At 32.5% G+C, this 14121-nt stretch overlaps 1 protein-coding gene across 1 annotated transcript; it reads left to right on the top strand.

Annotated features, from left to right (window-relative positions):
* The first annotated feature begins 3587 nt into the window (after window positions 1-3587).
* Window positions 3588-7464, top strand: LOC132033330 (protein OSB1, mitochondrial-like). The gene is made up of 4 exons (XM_059423278.1): window positions 3588-4006; window positions 4845-4983; window positions 6027-6108; window positions 6841-7464. Exons 1-4 carry the CDS (start codon window positions 3657-3659, stop codon window positions 7101-7103), a joined length of 834 nt encoding a protein of 277 aa, XP_059279261.1. The 5' UTR covers window positions 3588-3656; the 3' UTR covers window positions 7104-7464.
* The last annotated feature ends 6657 nt before the right edge of the window (window positions 7465-14121 follow it).

The raw sequence follows: 14121 nt of genomic DNA, 5'->3' as shown, positions 1-14121 counted from the left end.
AAAAAAAACGAAAGCAATTTTTTGAGTAAAATCAAATAGCTATCAAAATTATAGAAGGGAGATTTATCAATTAAATACTAATCGCACTTATACAATATTACTGAATAACTAACTGGCCAAATGAACTTATATAGACTTTTAATTCAAAATTCAATTCCAATTCCAATGTTCTCTCTTGAATAAATTAATTTTATTTTACATAATATAAGAATTAAATTATTTGAGTTACATCAAAATAATTATTAGAGTTCTAAATAAACACACAGTTCTACTTTATATTTAGGACTTCAATTAAGTGTGTAATATATCTGGGATTTTCCTCTGCCTTCTTTTGGTACTTGGTAATATAGAGCGTTTGGATTGGGCATAGGCTTAAAAAATTTTTTTGAACATAAGTTCTAAAAAAATAAGTTGGGATAATCTAACTTATTTTTTTTTGACTTATAAAATTTATTTTCGACTTATGTGCTTTAGATAAACTAAGTTAAATGGGTCCAATTATTTTTTTGAGCTTATTTTAAGCGACAAATGACTTTAATTTGGCCAAGTAGGACCAAACACTCAAAAAAAAAATTTTATAAGCCAACTTATAAGCTAATCCAAACGGGCTCATAATAATTTCTTAACCATAATCAGGTTAGAGTTCTAAACAAGCTATTATATTAAACAAGTGTTTAGTGTGATGACGGAACTGGTTTAGCAAAATTAACTGATTTGTACTCCAAGTATGTTTTACAGTCACTTGGTTGCTTAGATAGTCAATTCTCTTAATTTTAGTATACTTAATTTCTCTTTAAAGGTCAAGAAAAATTTCTCTTTTTATTAATAAACTCATAATTACGCGCTTTGTGCGTACACTAAACTAGTAGTGTAGAAACTGTTTACACTATGCACTTGAAGCATGTTATAAACTCACATATCACTTTTGTTTCTTTTATCTTTTTTTCTTTTTCTTTTTCATGTTCATGCTCTCATCAAAATTCTTTACTTCATACCTCGTGATTCATGGCTACTATCCAGCTCTAGCGAACAAGAGTGAATTTGTTAACTATCTAGTTCTTCTAGTTTCCTTGAATTTTCTGCTTCTGTAGATTTGATTGTTATTATTTTACAAATTGAAAGGATTAAAAATATTCAATAGAGTACACGTAAAGAATTATTTTAACCTATTTACATATCTAATTTGAAGAATATTTCAATTGAAATAAAGATTTTTACTCATAGATCTAACAGTTTTTTCTCAAAAGTCAGGTGCAAACACATCTAGTTACTTCTAAACACTCTTTTCAATTTTGCAATTCCAATACTTTTTCTTCAATTTCAGCTCAATTTTTTATTTTAAAACTTCATTCAAGTAAATCCAAATGCCTACTAGTAGCTATAATCTGGAAGCAACTCCAATCTACTAAAGTACTAATAAAATATGAAGTAAGTTACACACAATTAGGTAATTTAACAACCAACGGTAGTAATAAGGCACCCTAATATCTATTAATTTGAAACAAAAAAGATGATGTACCTCCTCTACCAGCTGAATGATCCCATCTTGAAGCATGTGTACAGGGAGGAAACTATGGTTGCTGATGGCCTAGCTCTTTTTGGTACTCCACTGGAAGATGGCAGCTTAACTCACATGGATGAGCCTCCTCTTTTTCTTATTGATCTCTTAACAGCAGATTAGGAAGGCATCACAAAACAACGCTACGTTGCACAAGAAGCGCTAATCCATCACACTACATCAAGTTTTTGCAACTATTAATGTTCCCTTAGTTTCTTCGGAAGTTACTACTTCTGCACACCCCAACTTTTGTACTCCTAACTTTGGTCGTGTTCTTAATAACACTAATCTGTACTCGAATGCGGCCACTAATGCCTCCCATGTACTTTCTACTTGAATCTTAATACTTAATCTTTCCTACCGAAAAAAAAAAAAAAATTGTTTGAACTAGTCAAGTTAAATTGATCATTGTTTTTTTTTTTTTTTTTTTGTGCATTATCAATGTAAAATTTTAAGTTCATAACTTGGGTTGGTAACCTGGGTGGGGTTGGGTTGGAGGTGGAAAGGGTGTTGGGCCTGGGAGGTTGGTACTGGTGCTGACCCGATTAACGACACATCGGGAGCACCGACTCGGTTGAAGTTTTTTCTTTTTAAATCAGATTTTGAGCAAGCATGATAATAATTATTTTCATCCAAAATCATAAAAAAATTAATATTAGGAAAAAAGAAGTATTTTTAAATGGTTGAAACATGAAATAACATAACTTTTCACTCGTTTGTCCCATACATTAAACGCTACTTAGTTGTCCATCTAAGTATATTTGGTCAAGCTTTTGGTAGGCCAAAGGTGCTGATTTTATAAAGCTGGGTGTTTGATCAAGCTTTTGGAAAAAAATAACTGCTTTTAGAGTGTAGTAAAAGCTATTTTTCAGAAGCTAAAAAAGTAGCTTTTACCCCAAAACACTTTTTTAAAAATATTTTTTAGAAAATACACTTAGAAAGTAATTTTTAATTTTTTTGGTCAAATACCAATTACTGCTTAAAAATATTTTTTCAATTAATTGACCAAACACAAATTGCTTATTAATTGACTAAACACAATTTTTTAAAAAGTACTATTGAAAAGACCCTTTTCAAAATAAGCTAATTTTAAAAATTTGACCAAACAAGCTTATAAATAGGACACATTAGATTATGGGGAAAGGATAAAAAATACCCCTCTACTTTGGAAAAAGGACTAAAAATATCATCCGAATTTATTTTGGGTCAAAATTACCCCTCCCGTCCTTAAAGTTTTCAAATATACCCCTGTCTTGACTGAATTATCCCTCAATATAACCCGAAATCATTTTTTAAACTCGCTCCATCATTTAAACCCGACCCAACTAAATAATAACCCATAAGATCCCCTTATTCCTCTAATTCCCTCAAACTTCATACCTATGTATTGGGGGAATAAAGGAATCTTATGGGGGCGGGTTTAAAAAAAGATTTCGAGTTATTTGGGGGGATAATTTCCATCAAGACAAAGGTATATTTGAAAACTTTAAGGATGAGAGGGGTATTTTTAACCCAAAATAAGTTCGGAGGATATTTTTAGCCCTTTTTCCAAAGTAGACGGGTATTTTTGACCCTTTTCCCTTAGATTATATATAGCAAAGGCTTAATGCATATGCAACCCCCTAAACTTGTCCCTTTTTTCATTTTGACACCTCAATTAAGTGCTATTCCTATTGAACCCCTAAACTCGTCCTCAAGTATGTCTATCAAATTCTCTAAATCTGATTTTTATTAGAAGCAAAAATTAAATTGGGAAAATGAAGGTGGAGTAATATTTTAGACATATGGTAAGTTATTTTTTAGGTCGTGAATGTATCGGTTTCTGTTAGTTCTGCTCTTTCACTATCAACTTAATTAAGAGCTACTCTTTTTTTTCTCTCAATTACTATTAGTCTTAGCTAAAAAATAATATAATTAAATGAGAATATATATTAGAATATTATTTCATTGAAGATGGAATACTATATAAGTCGAATTGTGTTTGAAAGACGTTAGTTTGTACATGCTAGCCTATGTGGCTGTTAGTTAAACAAATGATTAGCGACAGTCAGATCAGAGACTTAAAAAACCCGCCGAAAACAAAGCTGCCTAAAGTTCCATGGCGGCAGCAGCAGCAGCAGCCGCCGTACGTTCCCTCGCCATATTCAAAACCACCGCCCAAATTCTCCGGCACCGCCACTTCTCCTCCGCGGCGGCGGCGATTCACCGGCCGTGGGATTTTTACTGTGAGGATAGTAGTAGTGAAGGCGAAGAAAGTGCAGTGTATCAACACGTCCTCAAATTCCAACGCCCTTCAACTATAAAACAACACCAGTTTCTCCACAACTCAGTTAGTCTCATAGGCAATATTGAGTGTCCGTTAAGAAGAATTAAAACTAGAAACGGCTCTTTTGGTGTCCATACTTTACTCAATGTTTCAGCGTCTTCACAAACCCACCCGTCTTTTAAGTAAGTCTCTAGTTTTACTGGTATCTGCAAACTTCTTTATTTCAAAGCTGATGGCAATTTCTGTATTACGAAACTATTAGGTGATAGCTACTACTTGAGTATAGGTTTTAGACTCTTATGGAACTATTATTATTATTATTAGTAGTAGTAGTAGTAGTAGGCGTTTGGCCATAGAAACCAAATATTTTTCACTTTATTTGGAATTTTTGAATTTGGAGTTATGTTTTGTACTAGTTTTTTTGCTAAGAATATTTGGTTGTTTGGATGTACTATAAATGAAAAAGGTGAAACCAAGGTTTTAAGGACCGTTTGGCTATAAGAATTATTCACTTTTTCCCGAATTTTTTTTTTCACTTTTTAAAAAAATTAGTGTTTGGTCATGAAAATTTGAATTTGAAAAACAAGATTTTCTTGTTTTTCAAGTTTTTCACTTTTTTCACAACCAAAACAAGTACATTTCAACAAAAAAAATGCCATTTGCAAAAACTTTGGCCAAACACAACTCCAACTCCAACTCCAAAATTCCACAAAATGTGAAAAAGTTTTTGGTTTCTATGGTCAAACGCTGATTTTCAAATAAAGTGAAAAAATATTTCGGAAAAAGTGAATAATTCTCATGACCAAACGAGGCCTAAGTATTAGTACTAGTAATATTATTTATATAATGTGTGTTTTTGATGTATTTTTCACTTTTACTTTATTTATTATGATGATGATATAATATAGCTGACCCCAACTTGCTTGGGACTGAGGCGTAGTTGTTATTGTTGTCAGTTGATGGTGATTATTTGGTTCCTTTTTTGTACTTTTTTATAAATAAACTTTTGTTGGTGTGCAGAGTTATGCTGAAGATGTGGGATGAAATGGCAGAAGTGTCAATGGAGCATTTTAAACCGAAGGACTTGGTCTATGTTTGGGGTCATTTGGGATCATACACCAAGGCTGATGAGAATGGTAAACAGAAGATGAGATACGAGGTTTGTAACCCGGAAAAAGATTGTATTTTTCTTATGCTCTTTGTATGTAGAGTTATTTGTAAATATAAGGGTTTGACGGAGAATTGGGTAAATTTTGGAGCTTGATAGTTTTCGACATCCCACCTTTAGTTTGCTATACATCCTCTTATATGTTTGTATTTTCCAAATTCTGATGAGTATTCTTCCTGAATTTTCTCTCTCAAATTGCAATAAGGCGGATGAGAGTATATGGGAAGCTCCTGGTTTCTTTTGTTTAACGAACTAAGTGACCTTTTCGCTTGGGTCACCGAAGCAAGGATAAAATGATACATTAGAGTGCGCATAGTCTGTTTCCTCATCATAAGATCATCAGTATTTGCCTTGTGGCTTATTAGTGCTTTAGACTTATATAAGAATTCATCTTCAGATGGACTTATCTTTCAGACTCGAGCTATTTTTCTATTTCATCTACAATGTGACATTCTATGATGATGACGGGGTGATGGTATGGTTGCAGCATAGCAAACTCATTAAGAGAAATCCAGTTGTCTTCTCGTAACGTTTCATTTTATTCTGTTTGACACAACACACAATTTTAGCTTCCAAAGAGGTGATTAATTAGAAGTGCATCTACCATATTGTGTTTATCATTCCTGTATGAACTTCCTGATTTTTTTTTCTTTTTTTTTTCTTTTTTTTTTTCCCTTGGGAGAGGGAGGCTGTTAGTTCATATATCAGCTTCTTAGGTCACCAAATTAATATGCTTTGCTCTTTCTATTTATTGAATATCTCTTTACAGATAAAGCCATAAAGGCTAATAGAGGAAGTCGTGACATAAGTGCACTTATTCTTTAGCTGTTGAATTTTCTCTTGGATCTTCGAAGAACAAAAGGAGATGGCATATAGAAGCTCTACCCTAAAGAAAACATGATCCTGCATCAGATGTGTTTTTGAGATCCCTTGCTGAACAAAATGATCTCTTTTTTTTCTTTCTATACTTCTATGTAGCTTGTGCTGCACAATTTCTTTTCCTCATGTTTTCATGTATTGATTCTTTTGTGAAGGTAGTTGTCAAGGAAATAAATTTTGTGACTCCAGATGTTCAAGCGTCAACATCCCCAGAACTTGAGAAGAAAGAATCAGGAGGTACAGGTTGCCTTTCTGTGCATTTCTTATAAATTGATAATGTTCATAGATTGTAAGCAATCCATAGACATTTTTGATATTGGAGAGCAATGGGCTCAATAGAGCAGAATGGAATATAGAGAATTTATATGACCAACCCCAAGTAGGCGAGAAATATGGTATTGAGGGTTGTTGATTGATTGTATATGAGACATTGATGGATAATTGAAAAATAGCAGACTGCAGGAGGATAACTTCTAAATTTCTTGAATGGAGCTTTAAAGTTTATAAAAAAATCCAATACTACTAATTTTTGACACATTCACTATGGCCTGATTTTAAAATCTAAGTCTGCTATTACTTAGTTTAGGAAAATGCACCTTATTGTAAGATATTCTCTGTAGCTTCCACCTTTCAATTCTTGGAGTTAGAATGGAGGGGGTGGAAATTTCTGTTCTGACAAAAGAAAGAACTACTAAAGAGACTTTATAAAATGCTTCACATAATCCAAGATGATCCTCTTTTTTATATTTATCTTGCACACCCCCCCCCCCCCCCCCCCAACAACAACAAAACCAGAAAAGAAGGAAAAAAAAAAAGGATATTGAGACATGAACTGGCTTGGACATTCCTGCTAACAATTTCACTGCTTTGAACGTGGGGCTTGCTGGGTATTGAAATTGGTTGATCCTACATATCCATGCTTCTCGAACTCGTTAACTCATTTCTAAGTCCATTTACTTGCGTTCTCAGGTGAAGAAGAATCGGAGAAGTACACGAACCGGATCCGTTTGTGGCAAATTTTCTTCGCTAGCCCTTATGAATGGATGGACTTCAGGAAGGGTAAAGTCAATCCTAAATACCCAGACTTCAAGCACAGAGATACTGGTGAAGTTCTCTGGCTCAGGACAGATGATCCACCATGGATAAAAAAGCAGTTGGATATTCTAGATTCTAGATTTGCTTACCCGAGTTCCCAAGAACAATTAAGCTCCATACAAGACATGTTGTTTTGAAGGGATGCAAAGCAAGTAGAAGAGAAGTTCCACAGGTTGTCACATTCATCAAAGGTGCTGTGGGATATGTACATATTTCTTATAATACAACTTTGGTAAATATAACAGGATCCCCGTTATAACTTTGAAGAAAGCCACCATGTGTTTATGTCACAAGTTATGTAATCTTGGCAGCTGTACTAGTTGAATAGTGCTGCTTGTTGAAAAATGTCTTGTACAAAATTTGCCAGTAAGATCAATCCTTGTATACAAAATGTCATGTCCGTCTCAACTTTACCAACCTATGCCTGGTTCTTTAACATGTACACTGTTCGGCCAATTGGCCATGTAAGCAGTAAGTTCCCCTGTTGATCTTGTTATTTGTCTGAGTCTTCTTATGATCAAGCGGTCAGGGACGAGTTTATATTGAGGATCAATTCCTTGTCATTCAAAGAACACGCCCCTTTTGTTGGAGCCTGTAGATTGATCAGCTTGTGCAGTGGAGTATTAATATTATACTCTTAAATTCTCTTCACATTTCCTGCTGCAGCAGGGCGTGACATGGCCTTTATACAAGGAAACTTCCGATGTTCCTCTCTAATAAAACACTCTCTCCCCAAAAAAGAAAAAAACTCTCCCAGTTGTATGATCAAGGGGATCAGTCAATTAGGGTTTTCACTCGTGTGTCAAAATGATTGCCAAACTCTCGAAATTTATGCTGGTCGTGATTCATGATGTTCATGATTTACACAGTACATTCTCAAGTCTGTTCAGTAGGTGGTTCTTAGAGAGGCAGAGAGCTTGGAGGAAGAGATCAATATGGAAAATTATTAACCAGATTAGGTCCTATATTTTGCATGATGTGGTGGAAAAAAGAGGAAGTTAACATTCTTAACTATCACAATGAAAGGCTGGGTCTTGATTTAGTTTAGTCTTATGAATGTGAGTCCAGGAGAATCAGTTCATGTAATGAAAATGCTGAAATTTGCAGTAATGTGGTTCATTCTTCAGGTCATAACTTGCGAACAAGGCAAGCTGAACCTGTGAATAATTTGTACTAAAGTTAAGCCCGCCGAAATAACTTGTGAAATCATAATTCCCTATTCTTCTGCCGGGCATAACTTGTGAAAGTTATGACCTCCAGGTAATTTTTGAATTAATTATTTGAATCAAGAATTATGCAGCTGCATATTGCTCTATATGAGAATGTAGATCTCTGTGTTTTCTGTTGGAATTTGTATTTACCACAATCATACTACTTCGAAAGAAATTGAGAAACTTTACCATCGGTTAAATTTGTCTAACATTTCGCTGCTAGTGGGGGTATATTTCGTTTTTGCTCTCATCCTTAAGGCCCTTAATGGAGCTTCAACTTAATCATATTCAGAAGTTCGAAGGGAAAGATTGAATTTTTTCTCAAAGAATTTGGAAGCACGGAGTCCACATATTTCACACTAGACCTCCATTAACAACAAAGATAAATACAAGACGACTTGCTAATGGTAAAGTTATGAATGAAATAAAGGTGTAAATGACGGACAAAATTGAGCAATTCCAAATAATACACGAACAAATTTAAACGTTGTTCCTATTTTTATATGGCTATTGGGATATTTTGAAGTAGAGATAATTTTCTTTATTGTCTTCTAGAAAGATTTAACTGTTAATAGTCTTGTAAAGCACTAGAATCAAATATTTGAAGTGACTTAGCAGCCATGCATTATAGGGATTACAAGGCATATTCTTCAGAGTTGACTAGGAAATACGGACAGTGTCGGAGTCAGGATCTTAATTAAGGGAGTTCAAACATATGAAGAATTATACAAACGAAGAAGCCAAGGGGGTTTAACATCTACTATATACACATAAAATATATTTTTCACCTTATATATACTATGTAAATTTTCGTCAAAGGGGGTTCGGATGACCCCCCTTGGTCCTTACTGGCTCTGCCCCTGGTAGCGGAATCAAGATTTTTGCTAAGAGAATTCAAAATATAAACAACTAAACATGCGAAGAATTAAAGAAACTTAACGTCTAATATATATACATAAAAATTAACCTTGTATAAACAAGTAAAATTTGAGTGAACTCTTTTACGCCCTTAGCTTCGGCCCAGGTGTAGTGGGTCGTTTTGAAGTACCAATAAAAGTTAAAAGCCTGAAGGCTTTATGTCTAAATAATTGATGTCTTTGGTGAGGAAAATCACATCTTATCTCCGAGTACAATCTTTCATTTAAGTGGAATACAAAATAATCAACCTACCATTTGCGTCTTCAATGGAATGACTTCTTGTACTTTCGTGTCCAATTTGAACTCTTTAAGTCACATCACACATGTATGTCCAAATAGTGAAAGAAAAGTCGTAAGATCGTGCTAATACAAAGAACTTGGATGAGTTTATCTATGGGTCTCAATCTATAATTATTATATCCTTCATTTATGCTGTGAATTACTCGCAAGGAATATTTTAAATTTTATCTCGCATAAAATAATATATAAATTCAAGCCAAATGTCTGAAATTACATATGACTAAAGTTTAGACAAATAATTGAATATATCCATATATGCTGGAGTTCAAGTAAAAATTATTGAATACAACCATATAAAATTGAAATTCGGACAAAAATGACTGAACTTCAACCACATATATCTGAACTTGAGTCATATGAAACTTTAAGTAGGCGTTTGGCCATGAAAACCAAATATTTTTCACTTTGTTTGAAATTTTGAAGTTGGAGTTATGTTTGGTTATAATTTTTGTAATGAATATTTGGTTGTTTGATTGTCCCGAAAGTGAAAAAAGATTTTCAGGTGTTTTTCAAAGTTGTATTTGAAATTCTCATGGCCAAACCTTGATTAAGTAAAAACGTGTTTAGGAAAAAAGTGAAAAATTGTTATGGCCAAACGAGTTCTAAATATTTTATCTGAACTTTGGCTTTGTCAGAAGAGGCGGATTCGACATTTAAACTCTTTGGGTTCAATCTTACGATTTTTATTATTGAATTTATTATATTTTAAAAGTTAAGAATTTATATCTACTATAATTTGATTAACTTTTTACTCCTACATTTATGCTCCGCCTGAAAAGTTAGGGTTTAATCGAACACCCCATAATAGGCTAATACATGATGAATACTCATGATTTAAATGATAATAATCGAGTATCCGTACACTTTCATCAGAGGGAAAAAAATAATAAGGAGATAGAGAGCGTTGGCCCAGTCGCTTAAAAAAGTGGCAAATATAGAGTAGAGTAGTAGGCCATCATCAGTAGCCTCAACTAACATGGGCCCATATCACCGTGTTGACCGGGTCGGTCTACCCATGGACCACATCCAATTAATATTACAAGTCCTTTCCCGATTTTGATTGATTAACAAAACATTCACTCAAATTCAATAAATTATGGAGTACTTCCTTTTTTCCATTGTTAGTAGCCTAATTTGTCTCGAACTTCCACTTATCAAATTAAGGAATAATTAATTTTATTTTTTCAAAATTGCTCTTATTAAATATTAAGTGATCAAATTTTAATATCTAATTTAGTTAATTAATTATTTTTGCCTCGAAATTAGAATTTTCTTAAAGAATATGCAGAAGCTAAGTGAACGATATTTTTTATTCAGAAGGAGTATAATATAATACTTGATGTGAGATGTATATTTAATTGTCGAATTATAATTACATCGAAAAGCGTGCGAACAAATTTCAAAGATGCTTTTGTGTCAAATTCAAATAACAACTTTTTAAGAAAGTACAACCTTTGTGGAAGCAGGACAGATTGAAGAAGAAAATTGAATTATCTTTTTGAGGTATGAGAAGTAATTTCAAATTGCGGTTAAAGTTGTTAGTTTTTAGTAGTAGTAATTGTTTTTTCAAAAGGTTTACATAAAAATAACTATATAAACACAACTTTTCTTTAAAATAAAAAAGGGGAATAATTTAATATGTCAGTCTTCCAAATACAAAAGGTATGTAATATAATAAGACAAAAGAATAGTGTATAACTATCTTCATTACAAAATTTGCCTGTTTTATACTATAGTAATAAGTATCTTTCACTAATAGAAAAATCAATTTTTTTATGGTGTCAGGAGTTTAATAAAACATATAAAAAGATAATATCTAGTCAATATATTACAATATAAATGTTTTATTGAAGGATATTTAACTGACTATTCCTCACTGGTGTAGCTATGTCTAGGGGTATTCATGGTTCGGTTTGATTCGATTTTTTGGTTTATGACTAGCAACCATGAGACTTATCAGTAAAATATTAAAAAGTTGAAAAAGATATGTCTTTTTTTTTTTTATTCAAACGATAACTTTTATTTATAGTTTAAGGTGGAACATACATCATAGAAATATTTTCACTATTAGTAATAGTGTAGTACTCAAGTTACCCAAAATTGTTAAACTATTACATATAGAGTTAAAAACTAACTTAGTAGTGGTTGCATCATTTCTGTCATCTTAATACACATACTTGAAAATAAAGTAGAGCATAGGAGCTTTTAGTTACAAACGTACATATTAATTAAACATAAAGATTACCTAAAATTAAAATGAAAATATATGAAATTAAAAAAAAAATTGTGTAATGATCCCAAACTTTGGAGTAATACTTGCATTTTGCCCTCAATTCTCCCATTTTATTAAAAAAACTTTATGTAATGATCCCAAACTTCGATGGTTTTCTATCATTATCCCCGAGTTAGGGTCTCAACTACAAGCGAGTTGTTCTTTTCTCGCTTTTTAGGAGGATTACCCACGGAAGAAGTATCGTGGGATTACGTGTTGAGTTGCAGCAAATGCTGATGTTACTGAAATATCTTCTATAGAACCTCCAAATCTACAACCTCTGTCCTTTTCATATGAATTTTTTGAGAAGTTTAGGATCCATTCAGACAAGAAAAAAGAAAGGTATAAATTTGAAAAAAAAAAAGAAACCACCTAAAATCCCAAACTTCAGATGATTTTCTATCATTATCCCTAAGGCTAGGGTCTCGATTACAAGGAATTGTTCTTTTCTGCTTTTTAGGAGGATTACCCACAGAAGAAGTATCAGGGCAGTACCATGTGCTTGAGTTGCAGCAAACGTTGATGTTACTGAAGTATCTTCTATAGGAACCTTCAAATCTACAACCTCTGTCCTTTTCATATGAATTTTTTTAGAAGTTTAGGACCCATTCAGACAAGAAAAAAGAAAGGTATAAATTTGAAAAAATAGAAGAAACCACCTAAAATCAAATGGCTGACAAAGAAAGACTAAAAATTTAAGTTAAAGTCATTAGAATCTAACGTGAGCTTCTGTTAATAGGTTTACACTTTACACTTAACACTTAAAAGAGTTAAAAGACTTAAAGCTATGGGCTTGGATATATTCTTAAAAATATGGGCCTTAAACAATCATATAAAATAAGTAGACAAAAAATCAAATTATTGATTAAAAGGTATAAAATATTTATAATTATTTATGAAAAACTAATATTATACATTTAAATAATTATAATATTTATTTATATAATTTATCGGTTTGGTTCGGTTATTTATTAGGTTATTTTTTAATAGAACCATAACTAAATCAAATATTATCGGTTTTTAAAATTTAAAACCAAATCAAACCAAACCAAACCAAATGTCGATTTTTTTATTCAATTTGGTTAAATTTTCAGTTTGGTTTTGATTTTAACCAAAACCGTGAACAGCCCTAGCTATGTCGATATCAGTCACTCTATCAAAGGTTATCATCATCTTGCGTATCTATTACTTCTATGTTTCATCTTTATTAGAACAACCAGCTTTTTTTGTAAATGAAGTCGCGTCCCCTTGTCGTGGATTGGCATTTAGTTAAATATAGGTATATGAAGTCCCTTTTGATAGGAAATTGTTTTGTAATCCCCTCAAAAATCTTGATAGAGAATGCTTTACTTTAAAAATAAAATTTTCTGATGAAAATTTTTATTAATCAAATTTTAAAGCGAGTACCGAACAGAAAATCAACAAAAGATATATATGTGAGTTCAAAGCTACAAGCTTCTGCGAAAGTTGGATCTCAAATTTTCAACTTTTGAGTACTGAGTGTGGACCCAACTTTCAAGCTTAATAATTCCAATATCTTTAAAGTCTTGGAGTTAATAATTCGGTATAGACTTGTAATCGGTAATATGATTATACTTTTTGAGTCTCAAATTAGTGAATTGTCTAAGACTAGAATCTCGTCGTAATTGAGTTTATTGTGCTGGATTGGAGATTAAAAAGGAAAATCATACGAAATAATTTAACAATAGAAGAAATTTTATGCTAATTTGCGGTTTAATATCAGGTAACAGCAATTATCATTAAATCAGATTGAAAATTTAAATTATTTAATCACAGAAACACAAAGCGACGTCCTAAATTACTGGGAAAAGTCACCAAAAGTAGACAAATGCCGCCTTCTGAGCCAATGGCATTATGGGCCCCACTAATATGGGCCCAAATTGCCGTGTTGATCGGGTTGCTTGTACTTACAAAACAGTTCCATCAAGTCGCGTGAAAAACATTTATATTGCCTGTGAATATAAACTAAACTTGTGAATAAGCCCACGCTTCGCGCGGTCTTAAAATACCTCATTAGACTTTATGAAATAATAGTTGTTCTAACATTAAAATATCAAACTCTTCATGATTACTTTAATTTTTGGTTCTCTACTGTATATATTTTACAGTTTAGATTCTGCACAGTTTGGTTTTACTTTGTGTGTATATATATATATATATATAGACAGTCAGATCTCTCTATAAAGGCATCCGCGTATAATAGCACTTCTCTATAACAGCTAAGATTTTTCGGGACCGATCTTTTATGTTATATTTTACTTCTCTATAATAAAGATTTTACTTATAACGGCAACAACTAACTTTATAACAGTACGCTTTTTATAAAATTACCCCCCATATAACAACTATCTGCTTTTTCGGGTAATATAGTAGTTAATTATCTTTATAAAAAATATAATATATATGGTTACCAATAGTAAGTGTATAGATTTT

Source organism: Lycium ferocissimum, chromosome 10 (genome assembly GCF_029784015.1).
Source record: "Lycium ferocissimum isolate CSIRO_LF1 chromosome 10, AGI_CSIRO_Lferr_CH_V1, whole genome shotgun sequence".
NCBI classification, from domain to species: Eukaryota; Viridiplantae; Streptophyta; class Magnoliopsida; order Solanales; family Solanaceae; genus Lycium; species Lycium ferocissimum.
Note: the sequence above shows the minus strand (reverse complement) of the source record. Positions and strands in the feature narration are given on the sequence as shown.